This window comes from Copidosoma floridanum, unplaced genomic scaffold, assembly GCF_036245765.1.
Source record: "Copidosoma floridanum isolate Cflo_tuat_1 unplaced genomic scaffold, Cflo_Japanese_pri ptg000020l, whole genome shotgun sequence".
In the NCBI taxonomy this organism is placed as follows: Eukaryota; Metazoa; Arthropoda; class Insecta; order Hymenoptera; family Encyrtidae; genus Copidosoma; species Copidosoma floridanum.
This window is the reverse complement of record NW_028321897.1, coordinates 27551243-27568851: the sequence shown is the minus strand read 5'-3', so window position 1 is coordinate 27568851 and position 17609 is coordinate 27551243. Positions and strand designations below refer to the sequence as shown.

Here is a 17609-nt window from a genome sequence, read left to right as displayed (position 1 = left end):
ACGAAGAAAAAGGTCCCAGAGATATTGTTCTACATAGTCGACTTGGGCACTTTGAGCTAGTTTCTGAGCTCCACCAATTACACGACTCTTTGCAATATGCTCTAATGTTTGTTTTCGGAGAAAATGGATATTCTATTGATACACCACTAAACAATCTTCCAAACAAAACTTTCTTGCATGCAATTCTGCTCTTATAGATTTATATTGAGAATCGACAGTATTAACTACCTGCTATATCATAATAACTTACTTAATCAATTTGTGGTTGATATGATGGCAAAAATGATCACAAAGCATTTGCTCTACTTGCGAACACATCAAAAACAACTGCGTGCCGAAAATTACATTTATTTACAAGATGCAGTCAATAATAATAGTAAAATTAAACTCACCAGTATTAGATAGCCAGTTATTTAACCTTCTTGATTCACTGGCTTACTACGATACATGCATGAAAAGACTCAAGATGCAATGACGTACGTGCGTGCGTTTGGACGTCCATGTTTATTCATTACTTTCACATGAAAACCTAAGTGGTTGGAAATAAAAAATGAATTACACAAAAACAAAAAACCTTTAGATAGGCATAACATTGTTTCCAGAATTTTTCACTCAAAACTAAGAAAACTTATAGATGTTCTCACTAAAAAAGCAATTTACGGAGAAGTTTATGCTTGGATCAACAGTGTCGAATGGCAAAAACGAGTCCTACCTCACATGCACACATTTTTATTTCTAAAAACAAAAATTCAGTCAGATGCAATAGACAATATAATTTAAGCTTAATTACCAAATCCTTAACAAGATCTCTTGCTGTTTAATATTTTTTCAAAAAGTATGATTCAGGGGCCTTGCGGGGAACTTAACATGACTTCACCATATATGAATAACAGAAGATATACAAAACAGTATCCTCGGAATTTCGTAAAAGAAACTCAAACTGCAGATGACGGCTATCCTACTTATCGAAGAAGATCTCCTGCAGATGGAGGTCACAGTTCCATAGTTACAATTTGTGGCAAAGATGTACCAATTGATAACCGTTGGGTTGTTCCGTACTCACCGATTTTATCTCGATGTTTCACTGCTTACGTTATTGTGGAATTTTGTCATTCAGTGCGAGCAATTGAATATATTTGCAAATACATCAAAAAAGGAACAGATCGTGCTACTTTTTCAATTGGAAATATTGACGAAATCGTAAACTATGCCGATGGACGCTACATTTTTTCCTTTGAGAGGTTTTGGCGTTTTTTTGATATTGAGATTCACGCACGGTATCCTGCAGTCTTACATTTAGATGCTCATCTTGAAAATTATCAAACAATTAAAATCAATCAGTAAAACATTTAATAAATTCTTGAAAATCCGAGAAAAACAACGTTGATTGCGTTTTTTTAACTGTCCAAAATGGATGATTTTACTAAAACTCTTTTGTATTCCGAAGTTGCCACCTGTTACCGATGTGGATATTTACGTAAAAATAGATATTTGTATCACATTCATCATGACATGTTTTTTCAACTATTTCTAAGGCTTTTTTTAGAAATAACTCAATCTACTTCTTTTGAATTTTATTTCCGGATTCAAATCCGAAGAACGAACTTTTTACATTGTTTAAGTCTAATGGTAAACAAAATATCATACGACTGGTCATTCCTTTCAGAAGTAATATTGATGCTATATCAGTTCATGCCATAAATAAAATTATTTCTTACGAGAAAAGAAACAATAAATTAACGTTTTATGTAGTACGTTTTTCCTAAACCTCCTGGGCCATGAATAAAAAAAATTTCATCTGTTCGTTCATATGTAATTTTGAAAACCATAGTTTATGATCAGAGAGGTTCATTACAGCCAGAGAGTATAACTACCATTTTTTTATTTTCATTTTTGTTACTCTTTAAATATTCTCATCTGTATTTAATATTAGGCCTAATTAGAATCCTATATTAGGTAGTTAAAGTGAAGTATAAAGCACCTATTAGACCTTTTTTTCCGGAAACACTATATAATTATTAAAATGATTTAAAATGTTTCTTAAATTTTATTTTCTAGAATATTTTCTGCGATTAGAAACAAGGCAAAAAATTTTCATAAAAATTTATAAAAAGGTTTTTAATAAATTTACTCAACTTTCGTTTTGACTCTTCAAGTACTTTATAAAAATTGTTTTATGTTCTTAATGCTCCAAAAAGTAACCGGAAAAAATGAAGTATTTAACTGATTCAGAAATCAGGGGCTTGGGCGAGGAGTTCACAAAGGGTTACTAGTACAGATATATATGTACATGTAATTTGCTGTCAACAAGATTATTAGAATTATTTGTCAGAGATTTAGGTGTCACATGACAAACTTGACCTTACATTTCCTAATTCTAAGTACCTTTTTTTAATTACTCATGAGATTGGTACTAAATAATGTCATAACGGATAGATTATAGTTATATAAAATATAGTACCTTAACCTTTTATCGTTTAGATGGTTGCTGTAATTTCTTATCTAACATCATTTAAGCAGATGAAAATATTTTTCCAAGTTTACAATAATTTAATTCTTATGTTTTAGAAATATTTGCCAAAATTTCGCACAAAAAGATTCGCTATGGTAATATTCTTGAAAACTGTTATTTTGGTTAAGTAACAACAATTTGAGTGAATCAGATAAAGTTTAAAATAATTTAACAATAGGTTGACTTGTCATAGAAAATAGTTTAACAATATAGTGCTAAGGACTCCGAGCGTCATTGATTTAAATTAATTTCTAATCACAATAATGGAACATAATTTCTTGAAATGTTAAAAATAGCTGATGAAATATTTCACAGTACATAAATTTTTAGGCTTATGTATGAAGGAAGTGCTGTTCCAAGCACTCTTAGCCCATCCATGTCCTTTTATACTGGTAAATAATTTTTCAACTGTATTTTAAAACGTCGAAAGATAAAAGTATAACGAAATTAGACTATTTGATCCACATCTGGGAAAATATTTTTTTTATTCTTACAAAAAGTTGGAAATTTTATCAAATTTATACCTTTCAGTTTTTAAAGATTCAATTAAAAAATTATTTACCATCATAAAATGACATGGATAGAATAAGAGTGCTTGAAACAGCACCTTTATCTATATATGAGCCCATACATTTTATGATACATACGTATCACAAATATTGCTTGTTATACCAGTGATGAAGTTACATGAAAACGCTTAATATCTAAATTTATTTACAAGTGGGAAAATAATTTTCCAATCACACCTTATTAAAATTAATTTTGTTGATTTTCAATATAGCATCATACAATTTGAAGTATTTGTTAATCAAACCTACTACTATTGCTTTTCAACATAAATATTCTGATAACAAAAAAGTTGAAAAAATTGCTTGAGGAGGAGCTCTTGCCTTACAAGTTAACCAAATAAATATCATTATACATTATACTTGTTTTTATTTCTGAAAATGGTAAGAAATAGTCTGATTACTAATTTCCGCCATAAACTGGATATATTTAATATATAAATTAAATTTTCCAAATACATTATCAGTATCTGTACAGTTTAGAAGCAGTCATCTCCAAATCTTCTATAAACCAATATAGACTCCGATAATTCTGGTACCACTTTATCTTCTAGGAGACTTGAGGCTATATTTGCCAATATCGGACTACAACAATTACCCGTAAGAATTTATATATATATATATCTTCCTATATTATATAGTTAACTCAGTAAGGCATTCTACACAAACCCCCACCAACCCCCATTTGCCCCTCACCGCCCGGCCGCGCCCCCTCACAAAATAAGGTAAAAATCTGTTATTTTCTTGCTTATTTTGACATATCATAGTTTTTCTCAAAACCCCCCACAGCCCCCCACTGACCCCCCACGCATTTATTTATGACCCCCCCTGCCCCCCACAGAATATTATATGTACAGTGTAGAAGTATAGTATAAGTCTTTATTCAAGCCAGGGGGTTCAACCACGTATGGCTTCATGGGATAATAACAATGTATGTTTTAATATTTAATCAAATAGTTACAGATTAGTGCACAATACTTTAATCAGCTAAACTTAAATACAATCAATTGTATTTCAATTTATTTAATCTCTTGGTTTCTTTGTAAGCATAAAATTTTTGGTGGGCTGACTTTTTTTGTTAGCATTTTGTAACGTTGCATTTTGCCAGCCCTGTCAATGTGTTAAAGTCTAAAACCACATTCCTACCAAATCACATGGAAATATTGTATAGTATTTTTTCTCAAAACATCCCACATCCCCCCACCTATCCCCTACGGCCCTCCCACCGACCCCCACGAATTTTTTCATGGCATAATTATTATATTATCATCACTTATATAGTCCTGTAATACACAATTCTTCTTTTTACGTGCATAAACTTGAGTTAAATTTAGAGTATCATCAATATAAACAATGAAAGTTTCGCATCACTTTATGAGTCATCTTATAAAGCCTGATTAAACCACGAAGACTTACGTCCATTTCTATTCTGTTTTAAATTAATGCTGAAATTGGTACAATGAATAAACAGGATATACATTAATTATATGTATTATTAGTTAATAAATTTTACCTATACATGAAAAATAATAATCAAATCATGTTACGAATATTATATACATTATTATATTCAAACATTTCTTTCCAAACTATATTTTTAATCTCTAAACTATTTTCTGTATCGACTTGAACAAAAATTCTATTTTTATTTTTGCAACTTGATAAAGCCACGTATAATTAAACGTGAGAAAATAAAGGTTTTTTTAAGTATAATCCAAAATTATCAAAACTTTGACTTTAAAATTTATTTACAGTCACAGCAAATGCTACAACTAATGGGAATTGTTTTCTACATAAAATAAAAGGTAATAATGAAGTATTTCCAGTATTTAATGTAATTCTTCGATTAAAAACTTTATTACCAATTTTCTCTCCCTTTACTATTTCGCCTTCTACGTTATACTTCAGTAATTTAGTGATTTGCAATCGTGTATTGTTACATAATCCGTCTAATATACTCAAATTTCGAATTAACATTACTATTGTACCTATTTTTAATTTAAGTTCATGAGGTGGCAAGCCTTCACGAATGTTGTTTAACATTTCTACGGCAAAATTTATGTAAATATTATCACCTGATTTATCAGCACCTTTATATGTTGCAGTATCGATGTTGCAATAAGTTTTTTTTTCTCCATGTAATTTACTTAAAATCTAATAGTTTGAAAAAAAAGTATATTCATTATGTGAAGTAAGTATCACGTTATTGTCAAAACAGTTGCTGTAATTACCAGATATTTTGGTACAGACATCATCTGTTATCCAGGATTTAGGAATGTTAAATGTTTCCATGTCCCCTTCTCCAATTCTTAACAATAATCTTGAAAATTCGTTATTACTAGAACGGATATTATTTTGTAATCTTAAAATTTTGGAGAAGTTCCATAAAAATGATGATTTAATAGTTTCTTCTATTATTATAGTTCCATCACCGTTTTTCATAACTGGAAGGATTTGTCGGAAATCTCCTCTTAATACTATTAATTTATCACCAAAGCAAAGTTTTGTATTACACAAGTCTCTCAACGTGAGATAAATGAAAAGTTCTGTGACTGGTCATACCTTTTGGTAGTAATACAGATGCAATTACTGTCTAAGCCATAGACAAAATATTTTTACCTCTAGAAATAAAATAGTAAATGAGTGTCTTATATAAGTAAGTTTTTCTGGATTAACCAGGACCATCTATGGAATATACTTTTTCATCTTGTTTACAAATAGTTTTTAAAATTTTTCTTTGATCTTCATTTAAATTTGTGTACATTATATCAAAAATTTTTTTACTGAAAGATATTTCCTTAATATTGCAATTATTTATATAGTTGCTAATGGTTGGTGTCAGTAAACTAAAAGACTCACATGATTTCCTTCCGATTCCAAAATTTGATTAACATGTAGAGCACAATTATTATTATAATTATCAAAGTCTTTCGTAAAATATTTTTTATATTCATTCCATATTTTATCTCCTTAAACGTTTTCTGAAATCAAAAATCAAGCAAAAAATTGTCTTAACTGGTATGGAAATATAATTAATATGGCTTCTTCAAAAATATTGTCGATTTCAGAATTATGTTCTATTAAACCCATTGCAATTGCAGTATCCCTGAAATTTTTATATATTATTCCATTATGGTTTTTAACGTCTTCAAACGATGGAGCCCCATGTAATTTATTTAAAATAAGTTTTTTAAATTTGAAAAATGAAAAAGTTAAGAATAAATAAGAGTAAATACACAAAAATTGTAAAAATGTATTTCTTATAAAATATTCAAAAGTTGGGGGGTCTGCGCGCAGTGCGTGCAGGGGGACGTAAGCCCTACTAGTATATATATATACACACAAGCTGCTTACAGTGATTCTGATTCAATACAAAAAATGTGAAGTCGAGAAGAAATATTTAACAAATCATTTAAGAACTTTTTCTTTGTCATACATAAAAGACCTCTTAAAAGTTACCATTTTTTTTAAAAACCTTATATTATTAAATAATATGGTAGGTTTGTTTACAATGATACAAAAACTAAGAACTTTATTTTTTTCAGGTTACTAAATCTCTTCGAGGAACAATTAATGATATACAGCAAAAAATTGGAAGACGTTTGTATGAAGCTTGTCTTTCTGGACGTATGCCAGAAAACAATGATTTATGCCATAAAGATGATCTTACCAAAATTAAAAGGTAAAAAATTGATATTAAAAATTTTATACAACCATAAAATAATTGTTGTCGCAATAATCATGCTGTAATTTTTGAACAAAATTCCTCAATTTATTTTATTTTAATCATATTACAGTCATAGATTGAACTTAGTATTTATATTTCATCTAATAAATCTGAAAGCTGAGTTTTACAGTAAAAAAACTTTATGTTGGTCAAAAAAAAACTTGTCATAAAAATGTCATAATTGATTATGCCAAAGTTCATTATATGACAAAAGGTTATGTTGTTCTAATAGAATAAAGTGTTTTTATTTATGATCTTTATTTTAGCATTGTATTTGAAACAATTGACCGAGAACTGCTAGCAATTACACGCTGTATTTTATTCAAATACATAGATCATGCATCTTTTACAAGCTCATTATATATTTCCTACGGTGATATTAGAGAAAAAGTATCTTGATATAGCTTACTAGTACTACTTGTGCTGCTGGATGATGGCGAAGCTTTTACTATAACTATGTTGTATTGTTTATTTTAACTCTTGGGCGACGAGTAAGCAGCTTAAACTTCTATGTTTTAACATTTTATACTTGTGTAAACTTGTAAACTTGTAAGTGTGGGACTTAACTTTTTGTGTACTTTATGCTCAAACCTACATTATTAATTAGAATTAATTAAATTTTGTATATACAGTTACCAATAATCTACAAATAGGTTAAGAAAATAAGTAAACAACTCATTGCGTACAAAAACAAAGATGTTTATATTGTGCACTATTCACTACCTCTGCACCACTTATAATAATTATGTATCTCAATTTGATACAAGACACAAAATATCTTAATATAATTTTAATCTTCGTTCTCTCATGAGTAAGAAATGGTTTGAGTTTATGGGGATAGTATGTATCAAGTTATTTTTGATGCAGACAAATGACTTGAAGAAAAAAAACATAACACAACATTATAGATCAAATGAAGGTTTTAAATCTCAAATACGTATTGTAAAATATGTTTGTAGAGGTCTGTAAATAAAATGTGTCAACAACACCTTCTTTACGTTAGGTGTTGTATGAACAAAAATATTTTCTAGAGTAATCAAAAAAATAAGCCACTTGTCTGCACTTGATGTGGATTAAATAAATTAAATAGAATTCAGCAAAAAGCTAATACATAAATTTAAAATATTATATTCCTCATAATTTATTAGCGTCAAGTCGTCTTGTTGGTCCTTTGAAAAGTTTGTTGTTAAACAAATTATTATTATAAGAAGCATTGTAGAGACCATTGAAAATATACTGTTAAGAGTTCATCGCTCAATTCACCTGAATTATTATAAAAAATAGTCATATTTATTATTTAGAATATAGTTACACATACACACACACACACTGAAAAAGGTTGTTTAAAATTAAAATGGAGGCTAGGGAATAGAAGGGGATATGTGGAGTGACCCTCAAAAATTACCATATAATAAAGGGTATTATATTCGTATGTAATACAGTTCCTTGTGTCCTCCAATCACAACCCACTGTTCCTATACCAAGCATTCAGAAATAGAACAAAATTTAGTTATTTCTTCTGATATTTAGACAAATAAAATTTTTTTCCGTGCCCCTAACAGTCCTAGTAGACGCTTTACAGACGTCCACGTGATTTATCTAGACTTTACATCACCTTCTGACTTCTTGCCATTACTCGTAGACCCCTTAAAAAGTTGAATTCACACACACACGCACACGCGCGCGCGCGCGCATACGTTACACGTACAGATAAAGTTTAACTTTTATATTCCATACTTAAACTGTCATCATTATTAAGTTTGTATGGATTTCACTTTATATCGTTTTTAGGTGTCAGGTTCTTGATATACTTAATTTTTTTTGTTGATATAATTGCTAAACTATGTTTATCATTTGAATTCGTAATATGCATTTATTTAACACAATACTTATATACATACAAGATTTAATCAAACTTAGTCATAGAATAATAGAGACCGTATAGGTACTGATTTACTGAGGCAGCTTAATTTTATGAGTCATCTAATAGAGCCCAATTAATCACGATGAAATAAAACCTTTTAATCTCGTCTTTAAATTAGATTAACAATTATGAGTTGACGTGAGAATGTGTATTATAAATTTAGTGATTCTTTTATAACATCGCCTTTGCATTTTAACGAGCCCACCTATGTGTCATTAAACTCTTTGATTTTCACACATTGTTGAGTATTTCTCCAAGTACTTTTTTTACAAATACTTCAAGAAATGTATATTGTGATAGTGAAAATGACATGAAAATCATAAGAAAATATTATAACTCAAACTTTTTTATAACTGTACAAAAATTTGCTTTTATTGGTAAAGTATGAGGTATTATTGAAGATTTAAGATTAACAATAACAAATTTATTAAAACAAATACAAAATAACTGACTTCACTATTTTATTCACAAACAAAACTTCTTTATTACTTATAAGTCTATATTTTATCTCCCATTTTTAAGACCTCTTAGAAAAAGGAGAATAAAGTGTACACTAATAAATAATGAAAAGGTGTCAAAAATATTAGACAAAGATTAGACTACTTTTTAATGAGTTTATTTCCTCTAAAAAAGAAGCAAGTAAAGTTGATGGGAGAACATAGTCCAACATTTTATCTTTAATAGTTGTCTTTATTTAATAGAACAATTACTATTGCAATAACTTGTACAATTTTTATTTTGAAAGCAAATTGTGTCATTGTGAGTAAAAAATACATTATGTTTTTTATTACTATTGAATAGTTGAAAATCTATTAACGCTACTAGTTTTATCAAGATATGATATCTCTTAATTATTTATTATTTATTTTCTTACTACAATAAGTGATAAAAAAAAAATTTTCTTAAACAATATTTTTAACATGTTATTTCTTTCTATTAAAACAAAAATTTCATCTAAGGAAATCATTCCATAAGAAAATAAGGTTTTTTTAGGTATGATCTCATATTATTAAAACGTTAACCTTGATGCATGTTCATAGTCATAGCAGATGTTAGAACTAATAAAAATTGTTTTCCTTATAACATAAGTATTTTTAAGATTGCATCTTATTTATAATATAAAAACTATACTGCCAATTTTTAAGTAAAAATTTTTTCAGCTGTATTTGGTGATTTTCGATAAAAACAAATTTGTCGATTTTGTCACATCATACATGCAATAGCTTTAGCGATGACTTCTTGTGATTGACCAGGACTAAGCATGCCAGCAGTCAGCACTGTCATCAGCTTACTTTCTTTTGTGCAGATATTTATATAAGATATGGTAAAAGTTCCCCCCACTTAAACTCTTCAAACACACATAAACGCGCAAACACGTACGTTCACATACATTGCTTTCTATATTATATATTAATTCAGGTAATGCTGTACACATGCCCATTGTCAACTCCCCTGGCTTGTCTTCAGCCTCCCTCAAGAAATATAAATCACTATTTATTTATTTTTAAAATTAACCCAATAACATTTTGGTAAAGCCTTTCACTCTGTTTTTCTACCCTCACACTTTTTTCCACCCCTTTCATCCACAAATAACATAAAGTCTTACAACATTTGCTGTCTCTTCGGAAACTTTACTAATTTAAGACTCATGGGCTATTAGCCCTGTACTAAGCGAAGCTTCTTTAACAGTATGTTTGATTTTCTTGTTTATTAATAAAACTTTAAAAGATTTAGTACCTTTTTTTTTAAAGTTAATTTTAACCAAATTGCTCTTGCTCTTTTTGTAAAATTATAATCGGTTGAAAATTTTATTAACTTCTCTGATCCCGTTTAATCATAACTTTCTTTTTTACTATTAATTGTTTAATATTTATGAATATTTCAGTATTTAGTATATTCTTAAAAATTGTATGTCTTATTGTATTCCAGCCATGCAGTTAATTAAAGTTTCTAACTACAAATCAGTTCTTTCATAAGATATTTTTTTTTAATCATTTTTTGTTAGCTTCTTAGATGCACTGGTAAATTTAAGACTCCATGACTTTTACAAAGATAGAAAATTCTTGTAGTTTTTTCAGCTGCCTCCATTAAACTTGGATATCTACAATTAATACATCAATACATGTATATAGCAATCGTATTTCATGAAGACAATTGATCGTATCGTACAACCATCGCATCGTTAACTGTAATTTTTCTTTTACTATTTTTATTTTGGTGTAAATTACTGTCCAAAATATTGTTTATACGCTTGTACTTAGAATACTCATCTTTTATAAGCAAATGACATACGTTTACTTACCAAATTTAACTGAGGAAGTAAAACTATTTGAAGCTCTCACAAAATTATTATTTTTTTATTTTCTACATTATGAATGTGTACTATACCTTACATCCCAAGGTATTACATATACATAATTTTACATTTTTTTGTTTCTCATTGTTTAAAGGTGCTTCTGCCAATATACATTTATTTATGTCATTAATGTTAACAATTTTATTATGAGGACGTAAAGTTATTAAAATCCAAGTAAGTTTTGAATCTCGTTTATTGAATTCAATTCTATAAATATATCTTGACATTTTTCTAAATGTGTGTAAATATAACGTTACAAAAAAGATCCATTTTGTGTATTAAAAAATTTTGATATACATAACTTGTTTTTATTTATAAAGCTTGTATATTAATAATATGACGAAAAAAATTGTTTATCAAGTATAGCATTTTAACCGAATATTTTTTCACTTCATACAAAAAAGAAAAATGCTATACTAAGTGGAAGAAATCCAAAGTAATGAGAGAATAAGAGTTCGTGAAGAGCAACAGTCCTAGCAAGGCGTTGATAGTGACAAGTAGGCTTGTATCCTATACATCGCTGTTCTTCTATGGCTGTGCCAAAACCAAGTGAATAAAATTATTTCAAATAACACTAGCTCTGTCTACTTTCATAAGAGCTAAATTTCTTTTCTATCAGTCTGAACTAGTAAAATCTTATAAATAACTAACTTAAACTTAATTTTAAAGTACTCGTATCTTGTGTTTCCTTTAAGTCATTAAATGTATGCAGTTAGGATAAAGGCAAAGAAACAGGGTTCTACATCATCGCTGGTAAAATCATTGGTGAGTTATTAAGAAAATGACAACTGCAAATAAGATAACTCGATAAATAGAGACATTGCTACAAATACAAGATAAATAACACGTGTTATAGATATGTGAAAACCTTTACCAAAGATGTTTGCGTGGAATCACTAACATTGTTAGGACCAAAAACGTTTCTATCTTACTCTGGCTTTCTTCTAAATATTGCGTTAAGGGTTAATAAATTATTGTATAGAGTATATAAGGTATATACCTATAGCCTATTCTCCATGTGTGAAGAATTTCACTTCGTTTTTTAATAGCCTCATTAAATAATTCAGACTCATTGTCATCATGACTCTATCACACTTATCGTGAATTTTCCACATTCAATACGAATACATCAACCCATATTTTAGTACTATGACTGGCAAACCCGAAGCTGCTCGAACTCTACATAATTCATGTCTTTTACTGACCGCTGAATTGGGTCAATACTTTTTTATAATTTCTTATAATTTCCACTGCATATTGATTTCGTTGCTTGTAAGATAGTCCACTTATATATGTCAAGGGTAGTATACAAATATTACACAGTTTTTCTGTACTTTTATTAATTTGTAAGAATATTTTAAATTTTGTTTCTATTAGGATTTAGTCAACCTTGATAATATGAAATCTTTTATGTTTCTCGATCAAAAATAATATTTAAAATGATTTTCTTCTATAACATATGCATTTTGAAAAATTTTCATCTCAGTCTTTTAGCGTAAAATAAGACATTAAAATTTTTATCCGAAGGTCTGTAAAATACTCTGCACAAATAATGTTGTAATAAAGTTAACTATTCTTTTTGTTCACATTTTTTTAAAAGTATTTCGACTCCAACCTAAATTTTCTAATGGAAACATCAAAGTAAACATCATTGGATCATAAATTTTTTTGAATTTATTTAAATCTGGTTCTAAGGTATTAAAAAAAAAGAATGATAATCTTGCGCTTGTAACTTTCCAGCATCAGCAGCTTATTTTTTTTATGTAGTACATTTGCATCAAGCAAAACAGTAAAAGATTATTGCAACGTTTAATTAATATAAGTATTTTTTAATGTTTATTGCATTCATTTAACAGAAGTTAAATGATTTCACAATTTAATCGAAAATTGTTTGACTCCAGTAGCATATTGCATACTTCGAATATTTAAATTACATGTCACTAAAATAAATAACACAACCGAAATTTAATTGATAAGTCTTGCTTGTATCAGTTTTAGTTAGTTTAAATATTGTTTCATTTTCTTTGTAATATTATATCATTAAAAATATTACCATTTTTTATTTAAAATTTTACTTCTTAATCCGTACATCATTTAGTAAAAGATTCACAGAGATATTATTTTAGTACAGTAGAAAGACCTCAATCTTAGTATTCACTGAATTTAAATTTAAAGTTAAAGTTTCATAATGTGTTACAACAATGATGCTTGTTATTAGGTATTAAAACAAATAAAAGGTATATTTTAGAAAAACTTTTAATTTTAACTGTAGTTCCTTAAATACTTTTGTTAAAACACAAATTTGTAATAATCAAAAATTTTATGCACATTAGAATAATAGTTCATTACAGTTATACTCTTTTGGTAATTATAACAATCATACAATGTTTTCAATGGCTTTCAAACAGACTCTTGTATGAAAATTTTAATGTTTGAATCAAAAATATGAGAAGGCTCTGAATAAACTATTTTTATTTCCACTAATATGACTTTTTTAAGGTTTCATTATTTAAGTGTTATTTTTTTGAGCTAGTAGTTCAGTAACTTTTGTATCAATAGTGTTGTGTGCGTGTTGTATTATGGCGCGCGATTCTGATGAAGCGAATCAACCAAATATGTAGCGTCGCTACAAGGAAAGAGAAAGAAAGGGTGGGGAGATGTTTCCGCGGCTCTGGGAGCGCGACGTTTTCGGAGTCGTCGTTGTATACGATAAGCAGCAAACTAGAATACACGTGTGTTTATATATATCAATAAGTCGGCCCTCCTTATTTCAACCTTCTCGTTCCTATCTTTCCTACAAGCTACATTCTCAGTACACATATATAAAAATTACAACAAACTGGCGACGAGATAGTTCCGAACTATGCGTGTGATGTTTAATTTTAAATTTCAATTCATCTAGTTTTTGATACAGACAGCGTGGGTTGTTTGATAGTATAAATTTGACTTCGAAAGTTCAATAAGTGCCCAAGTGATTTATTATTATATTATATTTATTACGTATAAATAATTCAATTGCAAACAAAATAACTACTACGCAGGGGGAAGAAACAAAATTTTCCAAACTCCGAGTCTTCAAATACAACCTTTTGTTCCCAACGCATCGAATTGGGATGGTTGGATACAGCGTTTAGAAGGCGCTTTCAAAATAATGAAATTGGCTGCTGAGGATAAAGTGCCGTATCTTTTACACCACGAGGGTGAGGTCACGTTCAACAATTTGTGCGACAGTTATGGGTCAGAAAACTCTTATGAAAAATCGTACGATACATTAATTAACAAGCTCAAAGAACTTTACGCTCCAGCTGTTTTAGAGATTGCTGAAAATTTCGAATTCAGTTGTCGAAGGCAACAAGCTGGAGAAAGTGTACAAGATTTCACTAATGCAATTACAAAAATCAGTGCTTCGTGCAATTTTGGTGCTTTTCAAAAAACAGATCTAAGAAACCAATTTGTTTTTGGGATTTCAAGTAAACGAATTCAAGGTAGACTCCTGGAAACAAAAGATCTTACCTTTGATAAGGCTACACAAACAGCGTTGGCAATGGAACTTTCTGAAAGAGAGACAAATGCTATAAATCAAAATCAGGAGGCAGTTGACTATATTCATGCCAGCAAGAAGCATTACAAGAAGCAGCAAAAACAAATCAAAGGAATGGAAAATACAACATCCAAGGCCAGTTACAATACTAGTGAAACTTTAAAAGTAAACATACGGTGTTATAGATGTGGCATTCCAGGCTACAAAGCCAACGTATGTAGTCTGGCTACCTCGATTACTTGTAAATATTGTCAAAAGCAAGGGCACATTCAGAAAGCGTGTTTCAAAAATAAATTCAACACGCACACTGTTGATCAAGTAATCTCAGATAATAGTGAGCCTGAGGACATTTTTATACTGGAAGGCATTGAAACCCGAAAAAAATTCATAACATCTCTTCAAGTGAATAGAAAATGGATTGATTTTAATATCGACAGTGGAGTGGCAGTCACGCTGATGTATGCAGGAGACGTGAAGAAATTTTTCCCGGAAATTCAAATATACAATACAAATTTATGACTGGCTGAGTTTGGTGGAACACCTATTAAAGTTCTGGAATACTCTAGTGTCACAGTCACGTATGAAGGAATTAATTTTAAATTTAATTTTTATTTAACAAACATTAAGCAAGTGCCGCTATTAGGGAGAAGAATGGATTCACAGATTGATCGAAGTAAAAGGGGCAAATAATTTATTTTGCCCGGTTTTTCAGTTAGAAATTCAAAACTTTAACGAAAAATTATATTTAAATAAAATCCACAAAAAGTACATTAATGTTTTTAAAGACGATTTGTCACAAATTAAAAAAGTTAAAGCTTCGTTCAATCTAAAACTTGATGCGCGTCCCGTTTTTCTAAAGCCCCGACCCCTACCTTTCAAAATAATACCCTTGGTGGAAAAAGAATTAGAGTATTTACAAAGGAAGGGGGTTTGAGAATAGGTGGACGCCTCAGAGTATGCAACTCCAATCGTACCTATTTTAAAGAAAAATAATACTGTAAGAATTTTTGGTGATTACAGCGTAACTGTAAACCCACATTTAATTGTAAATGAGCACCCTTTGCCAAATATTGATGAAATATTTTGCGAATTAGCAAATTGCAACCTTTTTGGAAAACTCGATTTAAAACAGGCCTATTTACAATTACCAGTATCAGCAGAGAGTGCTCAGATTTAAACTATTACAACTCGTAAAGGTCTATTTAAATGTAAAAGGCTCATGTACGGGATAGCTTCAGCACCGGCTATTTGGCAAAGTACTATGGAAAATATCTTATGTTTTCCAGGCGTAAAGGTTTTTCTCGATGATATTAGGATTGCGGGAAAAGATTTACAGAATTATATAAATAAATTAGAACTAGTTTTAGAAATTTTAAACAAGTATAATATCAAAGTAAATGAAAGAAAGTGTGAATTTTTTAAATCTTAAATTAGTTATTGCGGGTATATAATATGGTATTGAACGATCTATTCAGTTTGCTTTACAAATACTAAACTCTACCCAATGTAAGTACAGTCAGATCGATAAGGAGGCGTATGCCATGGTTTTCGCGGTTAAGAAATTTTATCAATATCTATATGGAAACAAATTTATACTGATTATCGATCATCGCCCCCTAACTCAGATTTTTGCACAGAAAAAACAGTTACCAATTTATAATGCAATGAGGATGCAACACTATGCAATTTTTCTGCGCGGTTTCAATTACGATATTGAGTTTAGACGATTGGAGAAGCATGGCAACGCTGACTGTTTATCTAGACTACCCTTACATGATAGCGCCTCAAACAGTGATGTAATTGATATCTTTTATATTGATACAATTTGTACCCTACCTATTACCGCAAAAAATGTTGAAGAGACTCAAAAACGTGATCACGTTATAAACAAGATCATCATAGCTTTACAAAGCGGGAAAACCCTAAATGTTAAAGGAACGTGGAACATTGATTTACAGGAATTTTCTTGAGAACAGGGTATTTTAGTCCGTGCCCACAGGATTGTAATTCCACAAATACTAACGGTGGGCGTATTACACCAATTGCACATTGGACATTTCGGAATATCAAAAATGAAAGGTTTAGCTTGGGGACATTGCTGGTGGCCAAATATTAGCCACGACATTGAAAATTTAGTTATAAGTTGTGAATTGTGCCAAAGTGTTAGAAATAGTCCAAACGTAACCGAAAAACATGTTTGGGCAACTCCAGCAAAGCCTTTTGAGCGAGTTCATGTGGATTTCGCTGGACCTTTCTTAAACAAGTTTTTTTTTATTTTAATCGACGCGTTTTCTAAGTGGCCTGAGGTCTACATTGTTAATAATATGTTAGCAGATACAACGATGATTATTTGTAAGGAGGTTTTTGCGAGATTCGGGAATCCCTCAGTTCTTGTATCTGATAATGGTCGAACGATTTTAAAAATTTTTTGAAGAAAAACGGCATCACTCATAAATGTACAGCACCTTACCACCCTGCCACCAACGGTCAAGCTGAAAAATTCGTACAAACTATAAAACTAGTGCTAAAAAAATGTAAGAGTACACAAAATTTACAAGCAGATTTACAAAAAATCCTAGCTCAATACAGAACGATGCCGCACACAGGCACAGGCGTGACGCCGGCAGAACTACTTTTCGGTAGGCAAATTAAGTGTAAACTCGACTTATTCAAACCGCCTGAAAATCATAAGTACCAAGATGTAAATGTGGATAAAAAGTGCAAAAAGTTTGAAATCAGAGAAAGAGTAAGTGCGAGAAATTATTCAGGTACTGCTAAATGGTGTTTCGGAAAGGTGCAAAACCAGACGGGGAAATTACGTTATAACATTTTGCTAGACGATGGTAGAGTCTAGCGGTGACATATCGATCAGCTGCGAGCGAATAGAACTATGAATAAAAACGAAAGTATAGATTATTATGTTCCGCAAGAAAAACAAATGAATGTCAAAGATTTCGATTCTATCGTCGAGAACGAATTCGGC

The 17609-nt window shown here is 30.0% G+C and overlaps 1 protein-coding gene across 3 annotated transcripts in view; it reads left to right on the top strand.

Moving 5' to 3' along the window:
• Nucleotides 1–17609, top strand: part of GlyS (glycogen [starch] synthase) — a 1005553-nt gene that overhangs the window by 641711 nt on the left and 346233 nt on the right. For all 3 annotated transcript variants that reach the window (XM_089593760.1, XM_089593761.1, XM_089593759.1), the window contains one exon: nucleotides 6624–6760. In XM_089593760.1, the coding sequence (XP_089449886.1) occupies nucleotides 6624–6760 (137 nt within the window). The remainder of the gene's footprint in view (nucleotides 1–6623; nucleotides 6761–17609) is intronic.